General features: G+C 35.7%; 1 protein-coding gene across 4 annotated transcripts in view; it reads right to left on the bottom strand.

Annotated features, from left to right (window-relative positions):
- CBLB (Cbl proto-oncogene B) overlaps positions 1–21885 on the bottom strand; it is a 198776-nt gene extending 176891 nt beyond the window's left edge. The window contains exons 1-3 of one of the 4 annotated variants that reach the window (XM_045540363.1): positions 21594–21885; positions 20282–20463; positions 7726–7976 (exon numbers count right to left, since the gene is read on the bottom strand). In XM_045540363.1, coding sequence (XP_045396319.1) covers positions 7726–7976; positions 20282–20449 — 419 coding nt within the window. In that variant the 5' untranslated portion in view covers positions 20450–20463; positions 21594–21885. Of the gene's footprint in view, positions 1–7725; positions 7977–20281; positions 20464–21184; positions 21405–21593 lie in introns of those variants that run through there. The other 3 variants (XM_045540365.1, XM_045540366.1, XM_045540364.1) reach the window with 3 other exon arrangements.
- Between the last annotated feature and the right edge of the window lie 3987 nt (positions 21886–25872).

The raw sequence follows: 25872 nt of genomic DNA, 5'->3' as shown, positions 1-25872 counted from the left end.
GTATTTTGAAAACACATAGAAAACGAAATTACTGGGAGAAAAACCCCTTTTACTTTTCACTTAAACAAAAAATTAACAAGAAAATTATATTGTATCTAGTTAGCTAAGCAGCAGGGAGCAGTTGGCCAAATACACAGGGCCATAAAGTCCTTAACAGTCAAAGATTCTGCAAGCTCTCACCTGCCCACTCTAACAGACTCCCTTTGTTTAACTTCGAGAACATTTGTCTAAATAACTTTTTTGTGGCCTCTACTTTCATGGTGTGTTAAAGAAATGAGTCCCTTCATTCCCAAACTCTAGAAAAATCTGTTCACATTTCTCAGATCTTTGAAATATACATATAAACATTCTTATCAATACTAAACTTTTTATTCATTTATGATAACAATCTCAGGAATATTTTCAAATTTTTTAAAGAAAATTCCCTTTCCTACCTGGAAAACATGTTTCCACATAAGAAGACTGACTACTATTATTTGTCTTCTGGATACAAGTTAAAAATGATTATTTTGAAATATCAAAAATTAATGCTTTAATTCTTTTAGTTTTCCTTGTAAGAGGAAAAATGCCTAGCTAGAATACAAATATAGAAAAAATTTAAAGAGGAACTATGCTTATATCAAAATATTTGTGTTCAAAAGAAATTAGTAGCCTATTTTGATTTATTTGGAAATCATATTTTCTACATGCAATTTATCCCTTGTCCTCATGAAACTCAAAATAATTGCAATCTTCACCATCAGTAAACAAAAAAGCAGGAAGATTAATTTTTAAAATGTAAAATTATTTTCTAAATGAATAGAAACCATTCCCTTTCGTGCATCATTAAATAGATATTTCATAGAATGGAAGATATTCAATACAGTAAAATTTACTTATAAAAGAAAGACAAAACCTCCCTAAGATTAATTCTCTTGCAAATGATTATTATAATAACAAAACAATATTTTTACTAGAAACTACTACTGAATTTGAAAAATTACTTAATAGACTGAGGTAGCAACAGTAGTATTTAGTCTAAAACAATGGTATCTTTATTTTATAATTTTGAACATCTGAGGTGAAAACATTATGAATAGCCAGAAAATAATTTGAAAACTGAAAAATGTAGATTGGAGTCAGGAAGCCAACCAAAGTTACAAAGAACACTGGGAGGAGAAATGGCATCAGACCATAAGATTTTTTGACTTCACATCTCTGTACTAAGTTAAACAGCACTCTTTCTTCATTTTCTTCTCACAATATACAAAGCTGTCTATGAGAAAATGTGGCATTTAATGTAGCACTATAAGCAAGGCCATTAACCTGTGAGATCCAGTAATTACTTCTTTTAAAGCCCAAATTGTTCATACAGGTCAATCTTTTTACATGGTGAACTGAAAACCCATGAGGAATTTTAAAACTACTTCAATGACCATATAATTAACATGTATTTGTACTTATACAAATTTAAGCATTTAAATTAATACTACATTATTCTTTTCCCAAAGCAATGATGTCACACAGTAACATATGAGGAAAGCAAGGTTTGTTTTTAGTTTTGTATTCTGTTGTTGCTCTTGTTATTGTTGTATCTATTGTTTTTTATTCAACTTTTAACCATGTTTCTTTATCATATCAGTTCCAAAATGTTTTTGGTACACTATTTTATAAATTACAACATAGGTATAAACAGCAAGCAGAGTGACTTGTAGTCCTTTAAGAACAAAGGCAAGTTATTAAGACAGTAGATTATATATTTTTCTTTATTCAGCCAAATAGTCAATGGAGAAAAAGATTTTTGCCTGATGCTTCTGAAGAATTTTAAAAAAAAGGCTCACCTCTTCAAAGATAAATTTTACTATGTCAATATACTTTTATACTAAATCTTAATCTGTATGAATATTTTCATATAAAACATGTAGTGAACACTCTCCACACCACACAAACACACACTACACACACACACACACACACACACACACAGACTATTTTGTCAAGAAACTGATTTGTTTTCTACAACGCTGGTATATAAGAAATGTTCCAGGGGCTCTGAAATGACTTTAATAAGACAACATCTATGTTTTCCGCTCTGGCATGAATTTTTTTAAAGCTTTTATTTTCTTCACAGTTTATCAAAGGCAGAGCTATTTTTTCCACCTCGGTTGACTTTTGGTTTTGTTTCAGAGGTTGTCTAGCAGAGTGTGGGAGGGGAAAATGGGTTGTAGCACCCTGGCAGCTCACTCAACCAGTTCTAAAATAGGGAAAATCTAAAAGTCCTTAGGCCATCATCTCTGGGTGTCTAAAAAGCATAGCATCCAATACAAGGCCTTGAAGGGCAGCTGATTATGCATACTTTTCAGCTGAAAGAATAAAGTTAACTGTTAAAAGGTTCAATTGATGAAACTGCCAGTCAAATCACAGAAAAGTGTCTCTTGTAAATCATACATTTGTCAGCAATAACTACCTTCCCATCCATTTTGACTTTTGCCACTAAAATTTTAAGCAGTATGATATAAAGTTTCTCCTTTTCTCTGTGCTTCAAACTATAGACTTCTCCACATGTTCCCTACTTCCTCTCCCCACATACACACACACATGCAAACTATGCTTGCCAGAAATCACTGAATTACTCTTCCCAGAAATGCCAGCTCAGAATGGTTTAGAAACCCAGCTGGAGAGGTACCAACTCAGTGCGAGGTTCAACTGTTTGTAGAAAAAAAAGAAAAAAACTTGGGAAAAGTGATACAAGAGAGGAGGTTTCCTGTAACAGTCAGCGGAGGCATGCAGCCTGCTCATGCCTTTCCTCACCAGAAATCATTACTCTGCCCACTCTGAAGGCAAGAGGCTTTCACTATGCCCTAAATATCCATTTCAGTAGCAAATACATTTATCTAACTATAATTTCTCCCTCTTTTCTCTACACAGAACCTAGTTCACTAGAAAATATATTGAGTGCCAGTCATTTATTTAATTTATTTTTCTGTTTATTATTATATTTATTACATTTATGTAAAATTGCATTAAAAATTCTGGCTACTTATTCTTTAGCAATCAATTAAAATAGAGCCAGTTCAGAAATTATGCCCAATTTTATTTTCCCATTTACCCTTATATTAATATTTAAAATGAATCCTCAGAGAAGTTTATTGTTGACACAACAGAGATGCAGGAACATTAAAATAAACATTTTGGGCTGGGGGAGGTGGCTCACGCCTGTAATCCTAGCACTCTGGGAGGCCCAGGAGGGAGGATTGCTTGAGCTCAGCAGTTCGAGACCAGCCTGAGCAAGAGCGAGACCCCGTCTCTACTAAAAATAGAAAGAAATTAGTGAAACAACTAAAAATAGAAAAAATTAGCTGGGCATGGTGGCGCATGCCTGTAGTCCCAGCTACTAGGGAGGCTGAGGCAGGAGGATCGCTTAAGCCCAGGAGTTTGAGGTTGCTGTGAGCTAGGCTGATGCCACAGCACTCTGGCCTGTGCAACAGAGTGAGACTCTGTCTCAAAAAAAAGAAAAACATTTTGATTCATGTATTCATCCAGCACCATTTTCTTCAATAAAGTACACAATCACTTCGGGAATACTGATTTAGTCGATGATCTCCAAATTACTGTTACTATTATTACTGGCCTTCATTTTTAGTTTAGTAATGCTAATGTCCCTAGTGAACTATTTATAGAATAAAAGATTGTCCCAAGAATTTATAATATTCCCAATAACCAATGTGTTATACATGCTAGGTAGAGTCATTTTACTACACAGTATACTCTATTGTCCAGCTACCATGAGAACATGCCACGAAAATTCTTTGATGTTCTGTAGAGCAAAATGTCTCAGAGTCTCACGTACAATAGCACACTTTAGATTCAGTTTGCATTTGGAATCCTAAAGGAACCTAGAAGTGAATGTGTACAAATATATCACTGGCAGAAAAAACATAATTCAAAATTCTGTGTCCTTGTTATGCTAAACCAAGACTGGTGTATTATTATGAATTATGATTACATATTTATCACATCTAAGTTTTGCATAAACACAGCTGGCCACAGAACACCATCAACAAGGATGACAGGAAAATCCAATTAGAGATATGCTATACCAGCACAGAAACTATTAATAATAAATTTTGTCTTAGGATTGAATTTAGGACAGTGAACAAAATTCACTTGGACACTTAAAACACAGACAAGAATACACAAAATTTACAGAGTGTCCTCATCATGATCAGTCAGCAGTATGAAATCTATCATCATCTATGGAAATTTATACACAATCAACCAAAACTTTAAAGTTCTCCATGAAATGCTTCCACATAAGAATGCAAGAATATCAAAATGAACAAATAAGATGGTAATTATAAGACATCTACTAAGTTGAAAAATGTTTCAAGTTTCCACAAAAGATGTAAAAGTGGATTATAAGTTTACCATATCATATATTATTACATCCAATTAAAACACTACATCCACTCAATTTCCTAGACCAAAGAATTACACATCTCATCAATGTCCTAAAACCTAAAAAGTAAAATTTAATGGATAACTCAGATGGATCAGGAAGGATTTCATGACTACTAAAATTTGAATAAGAATTATAAAGATATTTATAAAACAACTTATTTTTATCAAGTCAATGGCAGAAATACAAAGTGGGAAATAAAATTTTAACATAGACATCTGGCTTCCCAAAACACTACCCATTCTTGAAAAGTCTGCAAGAATAAGCAATTACTATGCTATTTCTCTACCTTACTTCAGGTACCATGTAGCAATTCAAATTCTCCTTGATAGTCCTGAAGAGTCTTAGAACTTTAAAGCTAAAGGGCAACTGGAAGATTCACCACCCTCAAGATGTGTAAACTGTGGTCCAAGCATATTAAGTGATGAGCCTTATTAATTGATGGTTAGACTTTTATGAGAAGAGTAGGGTTCATCACTAATTTACAGAGCAAATTACACATGCATAAACATTTATGCCATGTTACATTTGGCAGACAGTTTGTCTGTTTAAATTTGACTGTTTTATGTGCTCTTGTATTTGCTTAGCCAGTATTTACAGACAACTTTAGAGTCCACATACCTAGATAACTAAATTTTCTACTATACAACGTTATGCTATATTACACTAAATGAGGCTAGTTTCTCTGACCTGAAAGAGGTTTTCCTATATGTAAGAAAACTAAAATCCAGGGAGATTAAGTGTCTTCAACTAAAATTAAACCAATATGTTAAGATATTATATATTTTAATTAATATTGGTTTTCCAATTTGAAAATCTAAATAGACTATCACTATCAGTTTGTATTCTAGATATATTTAAAATAGTCCCAGAAATAGAAAATTCTATCATTTTCCTTATTTGGTTTAAGACAGCTCATGAAAATTAACACAAAAATAGCTAAACAACAAATTCTAACAAGGAGTCCCTAAATAAAGACTCTGACTATAAAATGAGGATTTGGTTGATGTCACTTCCATCTTTGTCACCCCAGTCCAATTTCACACTTACATCAAAATACAGAGGTTGCAGCTATATCTCCCACCCACATCTATCACACGCACAGATTCAATCAAACTGTATCTTAAAGACACTGTCTCCAATACCAAATGGTAGCATGGATGTGGAGCCCCAGTAACTCTCATTCATTGCTGGTGGGAATGCAAAATGGGACAGGTACTTTGGAATACAGCCTAGGAGGTTCTTACAAAGCTAAACATACGCATTCTGTACAATTGGTAGGTATTTACTCAAAAGAGTTGAAAGCTTAAGTCCACACAAAAACCTGCATACAAATATTTGTAACAACTGTATACATAATAGCCAAAACTTGGAAGCAACCAAGATGTTCTTCAATACATGAGATGAAAATCGAACTATAGATATCATAAAGTAGCATAAAGAAATGAGTTATCAAGCTACGAAAAGACATGGAGGAACCATAAATGCACATTGTTAAGTAAAAGATCCAGTCTGAGAAGCTACACATTGCACGAGCCCAACTATACGATATTGCAAGGAAGGCAAAACTGTAGAGACAGAGGTTCAGGAGTTCAGAGTGCAGGGGGTGATGAATAAATGGAGAAGAAGGCATTTTTAGAGTACTGAAACTATTCTATTTGATACTGTAATGGTAGATAAATGACATGATGCATTTATGAACCACAGAACAGTACAACACAAAGCCTGAACCCAAGTTTCTTTAATAATACTGTATCAATATTGGTTCATCAGCTGTAAGAAATGTACCACACTAATGCAAGCTGTGAACAGGACAAACTGTGAGGGGGAGGGGATTTATGGGAACTCTGTACTTTCTGAATAATTTTTCTGTAAACTAAAACTGCTCTAAAAATAAAATCTACCAAAAAAGAATACTGTCTCATAAACTAGCTATTATCATAAATAAATTTAGGTAAAACTATTAAGTAATGTTAAAAACAAATACAGTTATGCAACATAATGACATTTCAGTGACCAACAGACAGTACATAGATGGTGGTCCCATAAGATTATAATGGAGCTGAAAAATTCCTATAGCCTAGTGATGTTGCAGCCCTTAAAATGCATTACTCATGAATTTGTGGTGATTCCTGTGTAAACAAATCTACTGTGCTACCAACCATATAAAAGCACAGCACATACAATTATGGACAGTACATAATACTTGATAATGATAATAAATGACTATGTTACTGGTTTATGCATTTACTATATTATATAGTACGTATATACTATACTTTTTATTGTTATTTTAGAGTACTCCTTCTACTTACTTAAAAAAAAAAAAAATGTAACTTTAAAACAGCCTCCAGCAGGTCCTTCAGGAAGTATTTGTTATCAGAAGATGATAGCTCCATGCCTGTTATTTCCCCTGAAGACCTTCCAATGGGACAAGATGTTGAGGTAGAAGACCATTGTACTGATGATACTCATTCTGTTTAGCTTAGGCTAATGTGTGTGTTTCTGTCTTAATTTTAAACAAAAAAGTTTAAAAGGTAAAAACAAAAAATTAAAAATAGAAAACAGCTTGAAGGATAATGATATGAAGAAAGAAAATATTTTTGTTCAGCGGTACAATGTGTATTTCAAGCTAAGTATTATTACAAAACAGTAAAAAAAGTAATAAAAGTTTATGAAGTGACCACAAGCTAAGGTTAATTTATTATTGCAGAAAGAAAAATTTTTTTATAAATTTAGTGTAGCCTAAGTGTACAGTGTTTATAAAGTCTACAGTAGTGTACAGTAATGGCCTAGGCCTCCACATTCACTTACCACTCACTCACTGACTCACCCAGAGCAACTTCCAGTCCTGCAAGCTCCATTCATGTTAAGTATCCTGTACAAGGTATACCATTTTTTATCTTTATACCATATTTTTACTGTACCTTTTCTATGTTTAGATAGACAAATACCATTGTGTTCAATTGCCTACAGTATTCAGTATAGTAACAAGCTGTACAGGTTTGTAACCTAGGAGCAACAGGCTAGACCATATAGCGTAGGTGCATAGTAGGCTATACCACCTAGGTTTGTGTAGGTATACTTTATGATGTTCCCACAGTGATGATATCACCTAAAGAGACATTTCTCAGAGTGTATCCTCATTGTTCAACAACACAGTATTGTATACAAAGTGAATGGCATTTTCCCCAAAACAATTATACAGTAACATTTACGTTAACTGTGAGGCAAAAAGCAACATAAATGGCCTTAACACTAAGAAAAGAGATCTGAAACAGTCTTACCTGTCCTGTGACTGTTCTTCATACATCCTCTCCTTGCCTTCTTTAAAGAGTCTTATTGCCCGTTTTGACTTTTTCATTAGACTATCAATGTAGATTTTAAAATATTCATTCTCACTGAGTTGAGCAAGTTTCTGGTTGTCATCATATTTACTCAATATAAGTCGCAAATGCTGATATGTATCAGGTAAAATATCAAGTATGTATGGTGGGCTATTTTTCAACTGAAGTTTGGGATTTTGGCACAATCTTACCTAAAAAAGACAATAATAAAGTATTTTTATATAAACCATAATATTTTCTGTCACTTGAAAATGAGAAATTTATAAAACTATCTCCTGTTTCTTCATTTTCCATAACATAAATTATGATATTAAATTATTATCTCCAATTTACTAAGAACTGGCAAATACATTTGTCTTAAAACAATTAAATCTTTTTCTTTGTTCCTCCCATTCAGTCTTTTCATATCCTTTCACCCCTTTAAGTTTTAATTTTTCTACAATATCCCATTGTGCATAGCTTAACAGAACTACAGTATACTGCTCACTGTATACCACTGATAGTCTTTTTTTTTAATAAAAATGAGGAAATGAGCCTTTTCTGTTAGCAACCAATGTCTACCATTTAAACATTATTTTGCTACATTGAACTTCTAGCTAAAGCTCTCTCATAGATTTTAATTAATGTTTTGGTGTACTGTTCCTGAACCCTGAGGAGAATAAAAAAAAGAGGTGTAATTTTAATAACCAAGTTATTAAGTAGTAAATGGGTGTCAGGTCCGAACGGGTTTTTTCCACCTCCCATACTGTCTACCACACCTATAAATACGTGGTATATAACGGTTCAGTCATTCCATCAGGTGCCACCCAACTACTAGGGCATTCAAGGCTCCCCACATAACTAAAGATATCCTCTGCCAGCAAGAAAAGGTCGTATTTTCAACTACTGTATTCACTTCTACATGTTAATGAGATTTAGCCTAGAGTAATTAAGCCTATTGTGTTCTCACCTTTCCAAATAGGGTATAATGAACCCTCCAAATAAATAATTTTTAAAATAAATCATTGGTAATTGCACAAGAGCATACATAACATAATGGTGCAACACTCTTACAAAAGGCTAAATGTAAACATAAAGGCAGATTTCCCAAGAAGCTTTAGAAGCATAAGCTTCTGGGTCCCCTGGATACATGGGCCTCTTATAAGGCTATAGTTACATTTTTTTTTGGTAAAATTTTCAAGAGCAATGTATTTTAAACAAAATTGGTTAAAATTTCTGTCTTTTCTGTCTTTTCCAGTATGCCTTCCCTTCCCTGTCACTTCCGTAAATAGCTTAATTATTGTCAACAGTCCCAGTAAAAGTGAAATAAGCCAGGCACAGAAATATACTGCATAAATTCACGTATGCACAGGATCTACAAAAAAAAAAAAAACAACAATCACATAAACAGAAATAGGGAGAAGAATGGTAGTTACCAGGGCAGGGAGGGGAAGGAAATGGAGAGAAGTAGGTCAAAGTGTACAAATTTGCAGTTATGTAGGATTGTAAGTCTAGAGCTCTAATATACAGCATGAAGACTATAGTTAAATATACTGCACCGTATACTGAAAATATGATAAGAGAATGGATTTTAAGTACTCTTACCACAGCAAAAAGGTAATTATGGGAGGTGACAGATATGTTCATTTGTTTGACTGTAGTAATCATTTCACTATGTATGTGTATATATCAAAATATCATGTTGTATACCTTAAATATATACAATAATTGTTTTTTAATTTTAAGACAAGTTTTAAAAAGAATGGTTTCAGGAATACTTCAAGTGCCGATAATACTAACTAGCCTACCATAGGATCAGTAAGGTCTAATTCAAATCTGATAATTGTCTGATGGTACCCGAGACTGGAAGTATATGTGGGCAATGAAAGAGAATCAAAGTGTGAGATTGTACAGAGCCGAAAAGTAGTCTAATAAATGGATGAACTGGTTGATACATAATTTTTTACACAAATAGTTTGATTATATTATTTCCCTTATTTTTACAATTGGACCCAACATGTACCAAGTATTCAAATTAATAACCCAAAGGTATAGGGTTAATTAAAATGAAAGAATATTATTTTCATCTCCAAGAAATTTCTTGGAAAGGGAAGATAGCATCTCATTTATTAAATAATACCAAATATTTACAAAAATATAGTTAAAAGGGCTGATAAAGCTTTTTTAATCCCTTTTTTATGTTTGTAATACATTGATATAATCAGAAAAGCTCATTCAGCCTTAAAGATTAAGTCCCAAATATGTCAATGATTTAATAAATCCTGGCTGAAATAGGATATGTTTTTTCAATACATTAAATCAAAAGCTACTACCCCAAGTATGCATAAATTTCAAGAATATTGGCCACCAACATCATACAGCAGGTACAGTTTAATTTCAGCAACGTAAAACTTGGTACATGTCACAGATTGGTAAATTATTAACTTGTAGTCAGGGGACCAGGAAGCTTCAAATTCATTTCTTCCACTGGTGAATTTTTTAACTGATAAATAAAAAAAAATTCTCTCATGTACTTTTTTCAGACATTCCAAATAACTGTTCTTTCACAGATAATTTTAAGTTTTACAAATATTTCATTCACTATTCTCTACCTGACCTTTGCCTAATTTGCTTTATTCAAAATTGTAATTTCATGTGAAAATTTATTGCTTTATCAGGTGAAATTGTTTAACTAACTATAATACTATATATCAGGTACTGAGCTTAGTGCCAGGAAATTACAGATGACTAGAACATACTTCCTGACTCAAGGAGCCTGGCAGAAGAGACCTAGTTCTCTATAATTAGCTTAGGAACAATGTAATTCTTCCTCTAAGGGATCTTAGCAAAGATCCCGTCTAATCCATTCATTTTCAGGTTAAAAAAAACCAAGAACTACAAAGATTAAAGCACTATTTAAAAAATCATTAATCCAACACAAGAGCCTGAATCTTCTGAATCTCCGGGTGATCTTCTTTCTAACTATATCACAATTTAATTAGAATTAGGCATATAATTAATGATCCATGCTAAACTCATTTACATTTTTATATTATTTCATTTGCAAATTTACATGAACTTTAGGACCCATTTGTTAATTCGACAAACATCATATGTCAGACATTGTTTCAGGCCCTAGAGAAGACAGAAAGTAATAAATCACAGACCTGCCCTCAAGGAGTTGTCTCCTGGGAAAGATTGGTGGCTTAAGAAAGAATTATAGGAGAATTTAGTGCCATGATAGAGGAAAGCTCAAAGTGCTACAGGAGCAAAGCAGCTCACTCACATCCACATAAGAATGTCAATAAAAGCATACCTAAAACTGCCAAAAGGAATATTCTAGGGCAGGCAAAAGGTTGTGCAAAGGCTTAAAAGGCACCAGAGAATAAAGCACGTTAAGAGTAAATGCAGTTATTCTAAAAGGTGAGAGCACAGGAAACCTGTGAGTGAGTGGTACAGGAGATCTGAAATAGGCTGAAGTCAGTTCATTAAGGCTCTGTAGGCTACACTGTTTTCTAAATTTGCACCTGGGAAAGCGCAACATACAATACTGAACTACCATAAGCCGCTGAGTGTGCAGTTCATCAGTTGGATTACTATTAAACCCTGTGATTTATGACAGTTCCCACTGAAAATGAATAACCCTACATCAGAACTATGACTTCTAAGCAGGTCAAATTCAATTCCATTCAATAAATATTTATTGAGTGCCTGCTATGTGCAAGGAACTGCAAAAGCCAGGGAAAGAAAAATTGCTTTTCTAAAAGCAGTATATTAAGGAGAAAATCAAACTCACCACAAGGTTCAAGTTCAGAATCACATGCCTTACACCTCTTATAGAAATATCTAAATCGCTCCCTAGAATGAAAGTTGGTGCCAACACAGAAGGGCTTTCACAAAGAACAAATCTGTAGTCACATTATACAATGATTAACTTTATAGGGCACCGACTGGTACATAAAAGAATTGGTTCATTAGCAATATTAGTCTTTTTTTTTTGAAGGAAAAGGCAAAGCATATATTACTGGAATTAGGCTGAAATTCCATTATGTCATTGACTTAAAGGATTTGGAAATCATGGAGACCAACTCTCTCATTTGGACATGACAATACTAAAACACAGAAACAGAATCTAGCTAATGTTACTGCTCAGAACCCTGATACCTGGACTTAAGAATCAGGCATTCTTTCCGTGCTAACACACAACTGACTCTTGTATTTGTTTAAATGTACTAAAGATTTTTAAGGAGATGCTGTCTGGACATGCAGTGTGCACTGTTTCACAAAAATAAAAATATATAATTAATATATACACTATATATAAATACATAAAAATGTAGTTATAGACATTAATATACATTCAGCCCTATCACAGCAAAGGTACAAAAATAAAAACAGGATGTATTGCTACTATATGAATTCTCAAAGTCATTAATTCTACTTGGAACACTCTCGCATTAAAGAGTTTTCCGACTGTACCTTAATTAAAATTTCTAGCCAAAAGGTAATAAAGAGGTCAGCTAACATATTCCTTGCAAACAAAGTTCAAACCACCCCCTGAAACATATGAAGGAAATTCTACTGGAGCAAATGAAAATTTCAACAGTAAGGAACTGTGCCTATACTGTAACAGACTTCATTATAAAACACACCTCACTTCATGAAGCATTCAGTTATAATGAATCAAGTCATGTACTCACAAGTGAAATATCTCATTTTCTAAAGATAGTATAGAAACCCCTGTCCTCCTCCTGTAAATGTTAGAAGAGGTTTCTTAGTGCAGTTACATAGAAGTACATGTTATTATAATAAAAAGCACGTAAGAGTTCTTTGGGGTCTTTCCATTTTAATTCAGCAAATCATCATTAAATATATAAAGGTATAAAAAGGTATAAAGTATAAAATGTAAAAAGTATAAAAATACAACCCTCCTTCCACATAGAATACTAATTGGGTAAAACAAAGCACATAAAATTGGTCATGAGTCTATATATTAGTTATAGTAGGATTTGGAGAAAACTACCAGTTCCTTTACGGTTTTCAATGAAGGCATCTGTTAGAATGATATAAGAAACACCATTAAAGGAATCCAGGCATGATACTGTGCACTTGTAGTCCCAGCTCCTCAGAAAGCTGAGGCAGGAGGACTGATTCACTCTAGGAGTTTGAATACAGCCTGGGCAACATAGCAAGACCCCATTTCAAAAGACTGAACAAAAAGAAGCATCATTAAAGAATCAACTAGTTGTAATTAAGATATCAATTGTGTATTTATCTGTTCACTACCTTTATACTAAATGAGAATAGAATTTTCTTAAAAGTGGAAAACATATCTGTCTTCCTCACGGGTCTATCTCCATTACCTAATACAGAACCTTCCATATAACATATGTGAAAAAAATATTTGATAGCAGGAAGGAGGAATAGGAAGAGAAGACCAAAATAAGAAGGAACCTCTCAGAAATACATATTACAAATAGGATATGTATATTATCTTGAATAAACCTGCCTAAAAATGAGTATGAAGTTTGGAGAATAATTTGATATTAGTAATATCAAGTGTGGGAGAGGGGAAACACCCTTTTGATATACTTTCTATGGAAATAGGAAGCATCATAGTATTCCATGGAGCTTGACTATCTTCATACTATAAACATACGCATTAGAATCAAGCAAACCTAGGATCTGGCCCTGCCACCTAGTAGCTTTACAACTTTAGGTAGATTTCTTCTTCTGGAAACCTCTCAGGGTATTATAATTCTTAGAAAAGGAAATATAAAGTGCTCTGCACACTGCCTAGCCCATAGTCTGTACTCACTTCTTTTTTTAGTATTTCTTCTCCTTCCATATTTTATATTTTATCACAAGGGAAAATCTCTGCAGGTTTTACAAAAAGACATTAGAATTAGACCATGGGCACTCAACACTTTGTTAGACATCATGACTTTTCAAAGTTCTTTTAGCTCATAAAGTTATCCATGCTACCTAAAATCCTTTAAAAAAAGTCTGGAATGTTCTGTTCAAGACAGCAGGAAATAAGGCTAAGCCCAGGTCAGTACTCTCGTCAGCTGACACAAAATTCTTTAGTTTCTTCAAAACCAAGAGATTCTCAGGAAAAGATGTAGGGCTAAAACACCCAATTTTTTAACAGAACACTAATAACTACTTTTTTATTGCTATTAAAAAATAGTGTGAGTGATCATAACAATTATTTAATATTGATGTTAAAAAGCTATAAAATTTAGTTGGATATTTTTAAAATGCTTCTTTCATTACCAGGAAAAATTTAGCAATCTACAAATACATTTTTAAAAAAACAAACCTTAAATATATGCGCAAGCACAGCAGATAAAAATAACACCGTGGCATCATTTAAGTTACAGCATGTGTTTAAGATGATCTTAATATTAAAGATGAGAACTGATTTCCATTTTGGTTTTTTACTTATTTACTCACTTAATTGCTAGAAGACTAGTTAAAATATATATTGTTTATAGTATAAAATTTTAAAACACAGCTTAATATTATATAAATATTATGCCTTAAATCACTTCCTGACAACCAAACATAAAATTTACAAATTCCCTCAAAATTTCTCATTTATTTCTCATTTCCCTCTTCTCTAAGTGGAAGATATATTATCCACCAAAGTTAACCCTTCTATTGTGTTTGTTCCTAGTCTTTCACTCCCACAATGTAAGCTAATGCCACTTTCTCAATTATTTCTTCTTCTTTTACATCTTAAATCATTCCCTACCCACACCCATTCCCATCAATCTCTGAACTCCTATTGCACACAGACACACATACACAGGTATTTAAATTCTGTTCAAACCCTCATGCTATCAGAATTTTCTTTCTTTTCATTAGTTGTCACAGTTTTAGAACAATTTTTAAATAATCCACCTACTTATTTTAATTTAGCCCCACCCTGTAAGTGAAACTACTCTGTAAAGGTCAACAAAGGCTCTAACCATGCAATTCAATGACTTCTTAAACTTTCACCCTATATGGTTTTCTCCACTTGAACTTGAAACTAGTTTTATTAGAACTTCAAAATGCCTTCTTCTTGAAGGTGTTTGTACTTAGGAAATCACTGTACCTTAATTATTTTTCTACTTTTTTCACAACTGTTCTTTGTAGGATTCTCTTTCCTTCTCTGTCATCTAATTACAACCCTCACACCACAAAAATATTGATTTTCCCTTTCTCTGACTTTCTTCCTTTTACTCTGTACTGGAAATCTACTGCAGTCCTATAGCTTGAAATGCTGCCTTTATGAACATACCTACCAAATATTTGTCTCTCATTTCAACTTGTCTTTTGAACTGCACACTCAATTTTCTGACTTCAAAATGGATTTCACTCTGGCATGTCAAATTTAGCATGGTCAAAGAACCAACCCCCACACTTCCTCTTTTCCCTCCTATGTTTCTTATCTCATTAAGGGCATCACTGCCTTCAGAGTCAACTAGGCTGAAAACCTCAAGAGTCACTTTCACTTCACCTTCTCTTTTATCCTATAACTCTGAAGGGTCACCAAGACCTGTAGATTTTACCTCCAAAATGCCTCCCACATCTGAACCAACACTTCTTGTACCTACTGCCAATTCTCTAGGCCAACTCTATTATTTTTTTGCCCCGATTGTTTTAATATCTCTTGATCATTATTCTTGTTTTTAGTTTTTTTTTTCCTCTTAATCAAACCTTCGTAGAGTCAAGAGAGTATTCTATCAAAACATAGCCTTGACTTTTCCTCTTCCTGCTTAAGAGCCTTCAATGTTTATCTGCCTACCAAATAAAGTCCAAATTCCTTGACAGAGCAGTTAAATCCTCTATTATGTTCCTCTAACTGACCTTCTCTCACTTAACAAGTTCCTACCATTCCTTCAGCCTACTCACTGGAGTACAAACCATCGTCAAAGAACACCTGAATAGTACCTCCTCTATGCTTACTTCTACGCTAATTTTTCACCCCCTAGTAACATTCACCTCCTCCACATACTATGTTCACAGAACTTTATTTACACCATCATACAGCAGTTATTACATTCTATTGTGCAGCATAGTTATTTATAAATGTCTGTCTTTCCATAGTTGGAATTTGATAAATGAATTATGAAATCAACAGACTACATATAAACAACTTTTGAAAGAAAGACGTGGATTCAAAATCTGAATGGTAAAAATTTTGTAAAATTTAAAAGATTACTAACTGATTAAACCTTCTGTTCTATGTACAGCTTATCTCACAGGGCTAAAACCAAGGTAACTCTTGGTTTAAAACTTTTACTTTATCAGGGCTTTTCCTGTATTCGCAAGTAGCAAACTTGGGAGTTACTTCATTTATCTTAGCACAAATTCAAAATCTAACTCACTACCAAACAAAATTGTGGAGACATTTAATGTGTTATCATCCTCCATCCAAGTCTACTAGGGCCCATGATTCTGCTAAGATAGAACAACTTTAATAGTGAAAAGGAAATATGTGAAGAAGAAGAATTCACATAACTGATATTCCCTGTTTCAAGGATCTAGGAAGGTGAAAGTTTCAAAACCAACAAACATAAAAAATAGGCATCCAAAACCTAAGTTTTACTTCATACGGAATATTTTTCAGAGGTATGAGGCATTCAACATAGAAAAGAATATTTACTTTTTTAAAAAAATATCTCAATATAATCCAAGCATCTTTGATTGACAAACTTGAAAATACATTATAGTCACAATTAAATTAAAGAGATTGATAATAAATTATATTTCAAGCTTGACAAATGTATTAAATGTACAGAGGATAAAAGGCACAAAAAGGTTGTTTGGCATCATCACTTTCCAAATGCTTTTAAAATTCTTTCAGTAATGTAACTGCAAATAAATGACAAGGACAGCAAGACAAAAACATAGGCAGGTACTCAACTTCCTTTGCTCTTTAGCATCAATTAATTATTTTCTAATTTCCTGAGCATCCATGTATGCTCAGTACATTTGGCATCTATTAGATGGAAAATTGTTTCTCTATTTTCCATCACCTGGCTAAGACTCTTGTGAAAACCACACTCAGGAACCTCACATTAATAAATTATCATTCCAACCATACTGATTACCAATCATTTCCTTACCCTCACCTCAGCAATTCCAAGAAGAGCACAATAATGGTGTTCCTAAAAGGCAATGGCCAGCAGAATCCAGACAGAAAACTGTCTGAAGAGTGGCCAGAAAAACAAGGTGAATATTCTCTACTCTACTCCCATTGTAATTTGTATAGGTCTGTAACAGCCCTTTCCATACTACATCGCAATTATCCATTTATATGCTTGGCTCTGATGCTATTCTCTGAGTTCCTTGACAGGTTGAAGGCAGGACCATGTTTTGTCTAGCTTTGCAATCCCAGTAATAAGTGCTTAGTAGGAACATAGTAGACCCTCAATAAACGTTCATTAAATGTTTAAGAAACTCTGTCTCCTTAATAGCTTTGGAACCCAAATTTCATTTTGGGTGTATTTGAGCCTAGATGTGTATTCATGAGTAATAGTTCTGTCACTATATCAAATAGGCATCCAATCAGCTATTGACCTACACTGAAACACAGAGCTAAGGCTAGAAAATCTGTCTAAATAGGAAGCTCTTGGATATGCTACTATTCTTCTTCTTAATACATATACCCTGCTAACTCTGTTCTACTGATGTTCTATTATAAAACACTCTACATCTTATGAGGAACACAACTGGCCAATTACTTTCTCATATTCTCAGTGACCTCGGAGAGAATGCCTGCCCTTTGAAAACAGAACGATTAGTTGAAACTGGAATCTCAGTTGACCATTTTAAATTCTAAAGGCCAAGAAATGGTGAAACTACACACTTACTAGATATTTCCTCTACAGACAAAGACTGTTTCATTATCCCCTACAAAATAAGTTATTTTACTTCGTAGGTAGCTGAGACACAGTAAACTTGAAAAACTTGCGTTCATATTTATACTTCCGCTCTTATGAAGAGGCTTCATAAGGAAAAAATACCAACTATACACTTAACCCTGCCTTTTATATAACTACCAATTAGACTTGAAAGTTGCTATTTTCTGTTATTCACAAGCTAAAGTCATTCTATTAAAGTTATTTTAAAAACAGTTAGGTAATGAGTCAAGAGATTAACTTTGGAACTAATAATAAAGTTCCTGATGTAATCATCAGGACAATGTTGACATTATGAGCAACTTCCTTCACCACTGACAAATAAGAAAAGACAAACAAAAGTGAAGGATGCTTCTGCACTACATACTTAAATAAAATATATGGCCAATTAGTAATTATCAATGCTTTTATATTATATTATTGTGTGATAGAGTAAAAATAAATACACTGAATTCTTGTATAATATTTTATGTGATTTCTCTCCACAAAGCCCATGGATACCTCCACAAATGAACACAACCATTTTCATCTAAGACGAACAAAGAAGACAAGCAGGGAAAGCCATAGCAATGCACCTTTGCCAATACCCACACCCACATCCCACTAAGTAGAGACTTTGGATAACAGATTTCCAAGTGAATCAAGTTTCTCAATTGGAGAGGCTAACCCAAACCCACAAAAGGGTTAATAAAATAAACAATAGTAGATACTTAATTATGAAATAACCATCTACTTTACCATAACTCATGGTGAAGTAATTAAAAGTGGATAAAACTTATGTTAACAATCAGTTATAGACCAAAATTATGCACACCAGTTTTTAATATTTCAAAAATAATGACTGTATGGTAACTACAGCTTACCACTTCCTTATATAAATCTTTTTGATCTGATGTTCTAACACTCACAAATGTACAACTTTTGACCACTCCAAGAAGGGGGCTGAGGAGGAGCAGCTCCCTTATAGAATCTGATCCATTTGTTGCCCACTTATATAACAGATAGAGAAAAACCTTGAATTTCTTCTCTTACCCCCAACTAATGATTTACGCAATGGGAGTGACTTTCAAATGCATCTTCTTTAGAAAAGCAAAGAGAACTAGTATTGTACTTGCCAACTATATGCTATTTTTCCAATTGCATATTCCTTACTCTTAAGTATCCAATGCTAAAATCAAAACCTGACCCCAAGCAGCAAGTTGCAATGTTCTGACACTATGACATCATTCTGTCTGGAGCACTTTAATATAACAATTTGAATAAATTGGCAGAAGCTTAAATAGGTCACACTGAAGACCAAAACTAAGGATATTTATCTGGCAAAAATGTTCTGGCTCTCATTTAGCAACACCAGCAATAGAATGACAAGCCCATCATTCATCTATCTACGTGTAATTTCCATAAGGATACATGATGATAAAGTAAATCTTGTCACCTTCCTATATTACTAAAACTACTGATGGCGGCTTTTTGTAGCCAGTATTTGGACACAGTAACAAACCAAAGCAAAGGGGAATGCTACCACATGACTTCATGGAGGCTTTGGCACATCCCTACAAAGGAATATTTCTTTAAACCTCCATTTCTGCAGTTATAACAATAAAAAGAGTCCTGCCTCAACTAAACTTATAATTAGCCCCAGATATCTAAGAAATATCGCCATAAGGTGCTACAAACATTTACCAAAATAAACATTTTGATGAGTGCTACTGCTTCAAAAGCAAAAATCAGTAATTTCTGCAAAGCAGCAAACTACATCTTAATCAAATTTATTTCATAAGCCTACTTAGTAAGATAGGATACTGACAGCTGTAGTTTTCTGAGTATTACATAAAATATTCCAGTTGACTTTTTAACTGGACTTTTTTGGATACTGACATCCATCTTGATTTCTTCTTGAAAAATTACAGTTCATCTGAAACCAACATGATAAAACCACAGAGGTTTCTGATACACTCAGTCCCACCACCCCCAACATATATTTTCCTTTCACAATAAACAACGTGCAATCAAAAGGTTTCCTGTTTCAAAATGGAATAGTAGATGAAAGAAACTGTAACTCTACCATTAATAACAAAAAAGTTTCTTAATGAACATGAATTCTCAAAGATGAAAATGGAAACTCTCTCAACTCACTGCTTCCTCACTTAAGGACTAATCTGGTTCTTTCCCCAGTAAATATTTTCAGTATCATACACATCTGGTTGTCATGAGTGGTCCATTAGAAACTTTTCTTAAATAACTTGTTTGTACTTTTTTGTTATCTAAAAGCAACACAACCTCGTATAAGACAGAACAAATACTTTCAAACATACTATGGCCATACACCAACAAAAAGCAGCCAATGGTAAAAACTTTGCATACTGAGTCATACAGAGGAACTCTGAACCTTGAAGAGTAAGAAGGGCACAAGGTAAAAAAAAAAAAAAAAAAAAGTCTTTGCTCTGAATCCAACTTTTCAAAACACAGAGTGGTAGAAAAGTGATCGAAACAAATTAAAAGATTGTTGCCATAACAATTATCATTAATTAATATTATAAATAAATCTGGAGAAACCACATCCAAGGTGAAAAGAGCTACATACATGCACAGTCAGAACTTACCACTTTGTCCATAAGTTTCCAAGTTTTCTCCACAGTCCTGCGATCTGCTGCAGCTTGCTTGGGGGGTCCAACTGCATCCTGAATTGCATCAATAATACCCAAAATACGACCTTTTCGGGGGTTTCCTCCTCGACCACCAGGGTTTCTGCCATTCATAGAGTTTGCCATCTGGAATCTTAGTTCTTTGAAAGGCAGATTAAAAAAAAAAAGTTGGTTATGAAAATATTTACTCACAAGAAAACTGAACAAGTTAACTTGCAACCACGACATTCTCCTCCATCAATGTGAACAAAACCAAGGGTCCCAGATTCAACTTTTCAATAAGCCTGTGAATTTACACTCTCAATCTTTACACACAGTAGGTTTGGGAGCAATGACCCTAGATTTGTTTTTAGAATACTGAGAGTTAAAGATGCATCCTCCTCATGTTTCAAGTAGCTAAGGCTGAACTAATACCCAACTCACAACACCAACAAAAAAAACTTCAATAGGTTTCCTCCAAGAACACATCAAATGTTCTGCCCTTCTGCCTAAATCCCACTTCAAAATACTAGAATTGAAGCACCTAGAATACATACATTTTGAGAGCCAGGCTCAAAAACCTCATTTCACTCTGTTAGCTTTCTCCAAGTTATATAAACGTAAAGCTCATTCTACACAAGCATAAGGGACAGGTCTGTTGTCAACAAAGGCGTAGGACTTGGATTTTTCCCACTAAAACCACCTAGTACGGAGACACAAACACGCAGTTCTTTAAACCAACGCGGTGAGTAGTTATTCCCCAGAGCCAAATGAAACAGCAAACAAATAGCCCATTTTAAAAGACAGGGTTAGAAACTGACAAGAGCGGGCACAGAAAGGAGAAGAGAGTTCACTTCTTTCACTCTCTGCGTCTAGTCTCACCCAAAGCTTTGTTTCAGGACGTCTGTGCCTCCTGCCTGCTCAGGCCCCTGCCACTCGCGGACCTCAGCTGGGGAGGAAGGCGAACAGAGAGGGGACGAAGTATCCCCGCGCTTCTCCAGCGCCCGCAGCCCCGTCTGCCTCGGGCGCAGGGGGATCGGCGCCCGGGGGGACGCACCGCCCCACCGTCTGCAATCCCAGCCGCCCGTCTCCCTGCACTCCTTCCTCCTCCTCCCCCCAGCCCGCCCGGGTTCCGGTCTTTAAATGCCCCACTTCAAACTGGACGGCGGCAGCAACAGCCGCTGAAAGCCGGGGTTCTCCCCTCGCCCTCCGTGCTCCGCGCCTGGCTGCCCCCGGGCCGCAGAGCCGGGAAGAAGTGCCGAGCCTCCCCGGCGACCCCTGCCCCGCTTGCCTCTCGGCGCCGCAGCTGTCCGGAGACCCGCGTGAGCGCGGGTCCGACTCTACCCGCACGCAGCCGAGGGTGTGTGGGCAGCCAGGGCGGGGAGTGTGTAAGCGCTGTGCTAGCACGGTCCCGAAGGAGGAGCGACCCGGAGCGCAGGCCACCGAGACGTGGAGACGCAACAATTACCGTCAGGACAAATCCACACCCTCTCTCCCCTCCCGCCCGACTCTCGGGGAGGCCGCGGGACGCCGCAGCAGCACTCGCTGGACACCCCACCCCAGCAACATACACAGAGACCCAGGCACGGGGCGGAACCGGGGGCGGGGCCACGCGCCGCTGGGCCAATCCCGCGCACCCGCACACTGCCCGACAGCGGGCGGAGCCAATGGGCGGGAGGCGCCCGGCCTCCCCGCGCTACTACCCTGTCCACGTCCTCCACAGTACACAATGGCCCCAAAGGAAGGCCCGCTCGGCGCACGTCCGAATGGAAAGGGACTCAGAAAGAAATGAAAGGCCTGGACTCGCCCGGGAACGAAAGTGGAAAAGCGAAAGGAAATGGAAGAAGGGATGCAAAGCACTGGGGAGCTGACCAATAAGGGGTGGCAGGTGGGCGTGAGCGTCGGGAGCGGGAGCCAAAGCCGACTGGGGCTACAAGGCGGGACTTCCTGCTTCGCTCACCTCCCTGGTCTTTTGTCTCATAGCAACAGAGTAGTGGCTGGGAGGGTGTTGCTTCTCTACTCTGGGTGGATCCAACGCTGAAGAAATTCATCTCCCTAGGGCTGCCAAACTCTTCTACGCACGACAGCAGCCAAACAGGTCTAAGACATTGCTTCTGGATGGCTATCGAAAAAGCAACAGCCACCAAGCTTCTAAGATGAAGAATAAACCTCACAGAGTAGGCTAATGGTAACACCTGATTGCCAACTAAAACTTCCTAAATTTCTGAGTGTTTCTCTTTTGCTATTAGTTTAGAGGCACTGCAGATCAAACATCAGGCTGATGAAAAAGCATATAGTTGACAATTCTGGCTCAATAGTTTCTGCTAATCATGCCAAGGCAATAAAAGTGCCAGATAATAGGAATTGCTAATATATGCCTTGCACCTTTTTATGTGGTACAAGTTTCTGCATAAATGACTGAGAAGGAAACAGCTTTTGTATTTTGCTTGAGTCACCTTTACTCTTCATAGATTTCTCTCCGTCTTAAAAACAACCTTACTGTATTCTGCCATTCTCTGTCAGTATTTTTAATCTCTTTCTGTGGCTCCATTCTTTTATGCCCTTAGAAAGGCCTACATCTGGCTAGTCTTAAAAGGAAAAAGCTACTGTGCTGGGACCCTTCTTTCAACAAGATCATAGATTAAGCAAATGCCTTCCATGTCTTTCTATTACTTCAGTCCTACCACTCATGCTACTAACAATTGCTCTGGATTTTCATGCTTTGGAACTTTCTTTCCTCTACAGTTGATGATGTTGAATACAGTTTAAACTTGGACTTCTCAGACATCATGATAGTTTGCATCATTTTAAAAATGTATGTTTCTAATATTTCTCTAACCAGTTACTCTGATAAAATGTTTTTGAGTGGTTCTAACCACTTTCTAGAAAATAAGCATTTTAGTACTGTGATTATTACTGTGAGGGCTTCTGAGTTGTTATAAACATGCTTTACAGCCCTAAATTTAGATAGATAAGATTTTCATTTGATGAAAATAGACAAAATGTGTTCTTTGCAACTAGTCAGGTGATAAAATGTGGTTCAGGAAGTAATTTTGTTTCCTTATCATTATTTCTATGCAAATAATTAAAGAGTGGTTCTTTGTTGTCACATTGTGTTTATCTGCATAAGCACTGGCTTCTCCATATCTCCTCTACCCATCCATATTTCTTTTACTCATAATCATAATAGTTACATTTACTAGGGAGAGACTGCAAAAGAGAAAAACTAACTGGGTCACCTTTAAAATAAATCCAAAAAGAATCAGAACTATGTATAGAAGGTTTTCCAGCATGTAGCAAAACAGTGTCTTAAGGGAACATTATAAGTGAATATATTACTCATTCATATTTGCATAAGCACAGAATAAATAAAATACATGTTACAGCATGTGCCATTCCTTTTATACTGTGTTTTGCAACTGAAAGAGATGACTTAATGAGAAAATGGCACTGACTATGGTATGAGCATGTTAATACGAATTACAAGTTTTGTGGTATATGGTTATACATGTATGTATACGTATGTGAGATACAGTAGTCCCCCCTTATCCACAGTCTTGCTTTCCTTGTTTCCATTTATCCATGGTCAACCCTGAATCGAAAATAGGTGAGTACAGTACAGGATATTTTGAGAGAGAGGAGAGATCACGTTCACATAATTTATATTACAGTATATTATAATTTTTCCATTTTATTAGTTATTTTTGTTAATCTCTTACAGTGCCTGATATTAAATTAACTTTAATTAAACTTGAACTATAAATTAAACTTTATCATAGGTATTAATGTATAGGAAAAAACATAGTGTATACTGAGTTTGGTACTATCTGTGGTTTCAGACATCCACTGGAGGTTTGTAATGTATCCCCTATGGATAAATGGGGAGGACTCTGTTTGTGTGTGTGTGTGTGTGTGTGTGTGTATGTGTGTGTGTTTATGTATATGTATGTATATTTTATCAAGAAACTATAGCTTCATTCTCAACTAGCTATGTTATCAAAGCAACCTAGAGGCCATGTCAAGTTTTGGTGGAGCAAGGATCCAAACTGAGCTCAAACTAGGATTCAGGGTTTGGTTATGTCTGACAAACTGATAGAGCAGTAGCCCTCCCTGCCAATTATTAAAATGAGTTAAAGTGCATGGGAAAATAAAGACCTGCTGGGATAAAACTTCATTCCCTGGGTGTCTCCAGTGGAGACACAAGAGAAAGAGCACAATAGAAGATGCCCGACGCAGGGCTATGAATAAGAGCACAAAGAAATGTTTTTATAAGAGACTTTGTGATACTCAGAATGTAAGCAGTAGTACTTCAAGCTGACAGAGTTGGCTAGAGAAATAATCTCCTCATTTCTATAGAACAAGTCAGTCTCCAGCATGGTGCTATTTAAAGTGAATGCAGCATCATTTGGCAGTGTGGGGATTTATAACCTAGAGGGAATATTCATATGGCCTCCTTATGGAAGAGTAGTGTTCTGGAAGGTCCTGATAGGAGAGAGAATGGTGGGACTCCTACCTTTAGATTTTGCAAGCACCAGAGCTGCCAGTAGGTGAATAATCTGAGCAGATTAGCTAACTGACCATACACATATATGAGACCCTTCCCCTAGATCTCCCAGAAAAGAGTGGGAGACTTTGTGACAAGAGCATTCAAGAAATTTTGTAGAGGCAGCTATGAACCCTTATAATTTGAGCCTTAATATTTGACGTTAATATGTGTACCAACAGCCTGGCGCCATCTGGGAAAATTCAGGTTATATTCCTGTCTTTAAATACAGAAAAAATTTTTAAAAGACAGTTCTTTGGGAAAAAATATTTAGATTTGTCATATGGCTCAATTTTTCTTCTTTTTTACTTTCTCCATATTCTGAAGTGAACCCTGTGATGTTGGACATGAGTTGACTAAATAACAAAGGCCTCTCATGACTTATTTGACCCACAGTAGCTCAAAAATATTTGTTGAATGAATGAATTGACTGTTTAACAATCTTACATAGGAAATTTAACACTGTTCCTTCCTCTGCACAATGGAGAATTCACTTGATTCATAATTCCAAGCAACATTTTATTTTTCCTACCACATGAACGTATAATGCCCATAGTAACATAAAAGTAGAATACCACAACCTAAAATGCTGATCTCCCAGAGAGAACATGGACACAAATTCACAGGTTAGAAAGAAATAAGGGCAATATTAACTAGCCATGTGTGAGCTTAACAAGTCGTTCCTTGTTAAGAGAAATAGATTCCCAGCCACCCTTAGCAACAGATAGTAATAGTTGGCAGTGAGGAATGCTGATCCATAGGCTCATTGGATATAACCAGACTTCAAGTCCTACTTTTGGCTCCACTAGAATTCTTGCTTAATAACAACAATAACAGAAATAACAATGACTTAAATAAGATAGAACCCCCTTTTCTCTCACACATAGAAAAAGTCTGAAGGTAGGAGTTACAGGTAAATACGGTGGCTCCACAATTTTCTCAAGCACTCAAGTTCCTTTATTTCTTATGTACAATCCAAACAACTTGCTTCCCACCCTCCAGGTCAACTCATGTCCCATGATGGCTA

This window comes from Lemur catta, chromosome 1, assembly GCF_020740605.2.
Source record: "Lemur catta isolate mLemCat1 chromosome 1, mLemCat1.pri, whole genome shotgun sequence".
NCBI lineage: Eukaryota > Metazoa > Chordata > Mammalia > Primates > Lemuridae > Lemur > Lemur catta.
The sequence above is the reverse complement of the archived record's forward strand: the minus strand, read 5'-3'. Positions and strand labels throughout refer to the sequence as shown.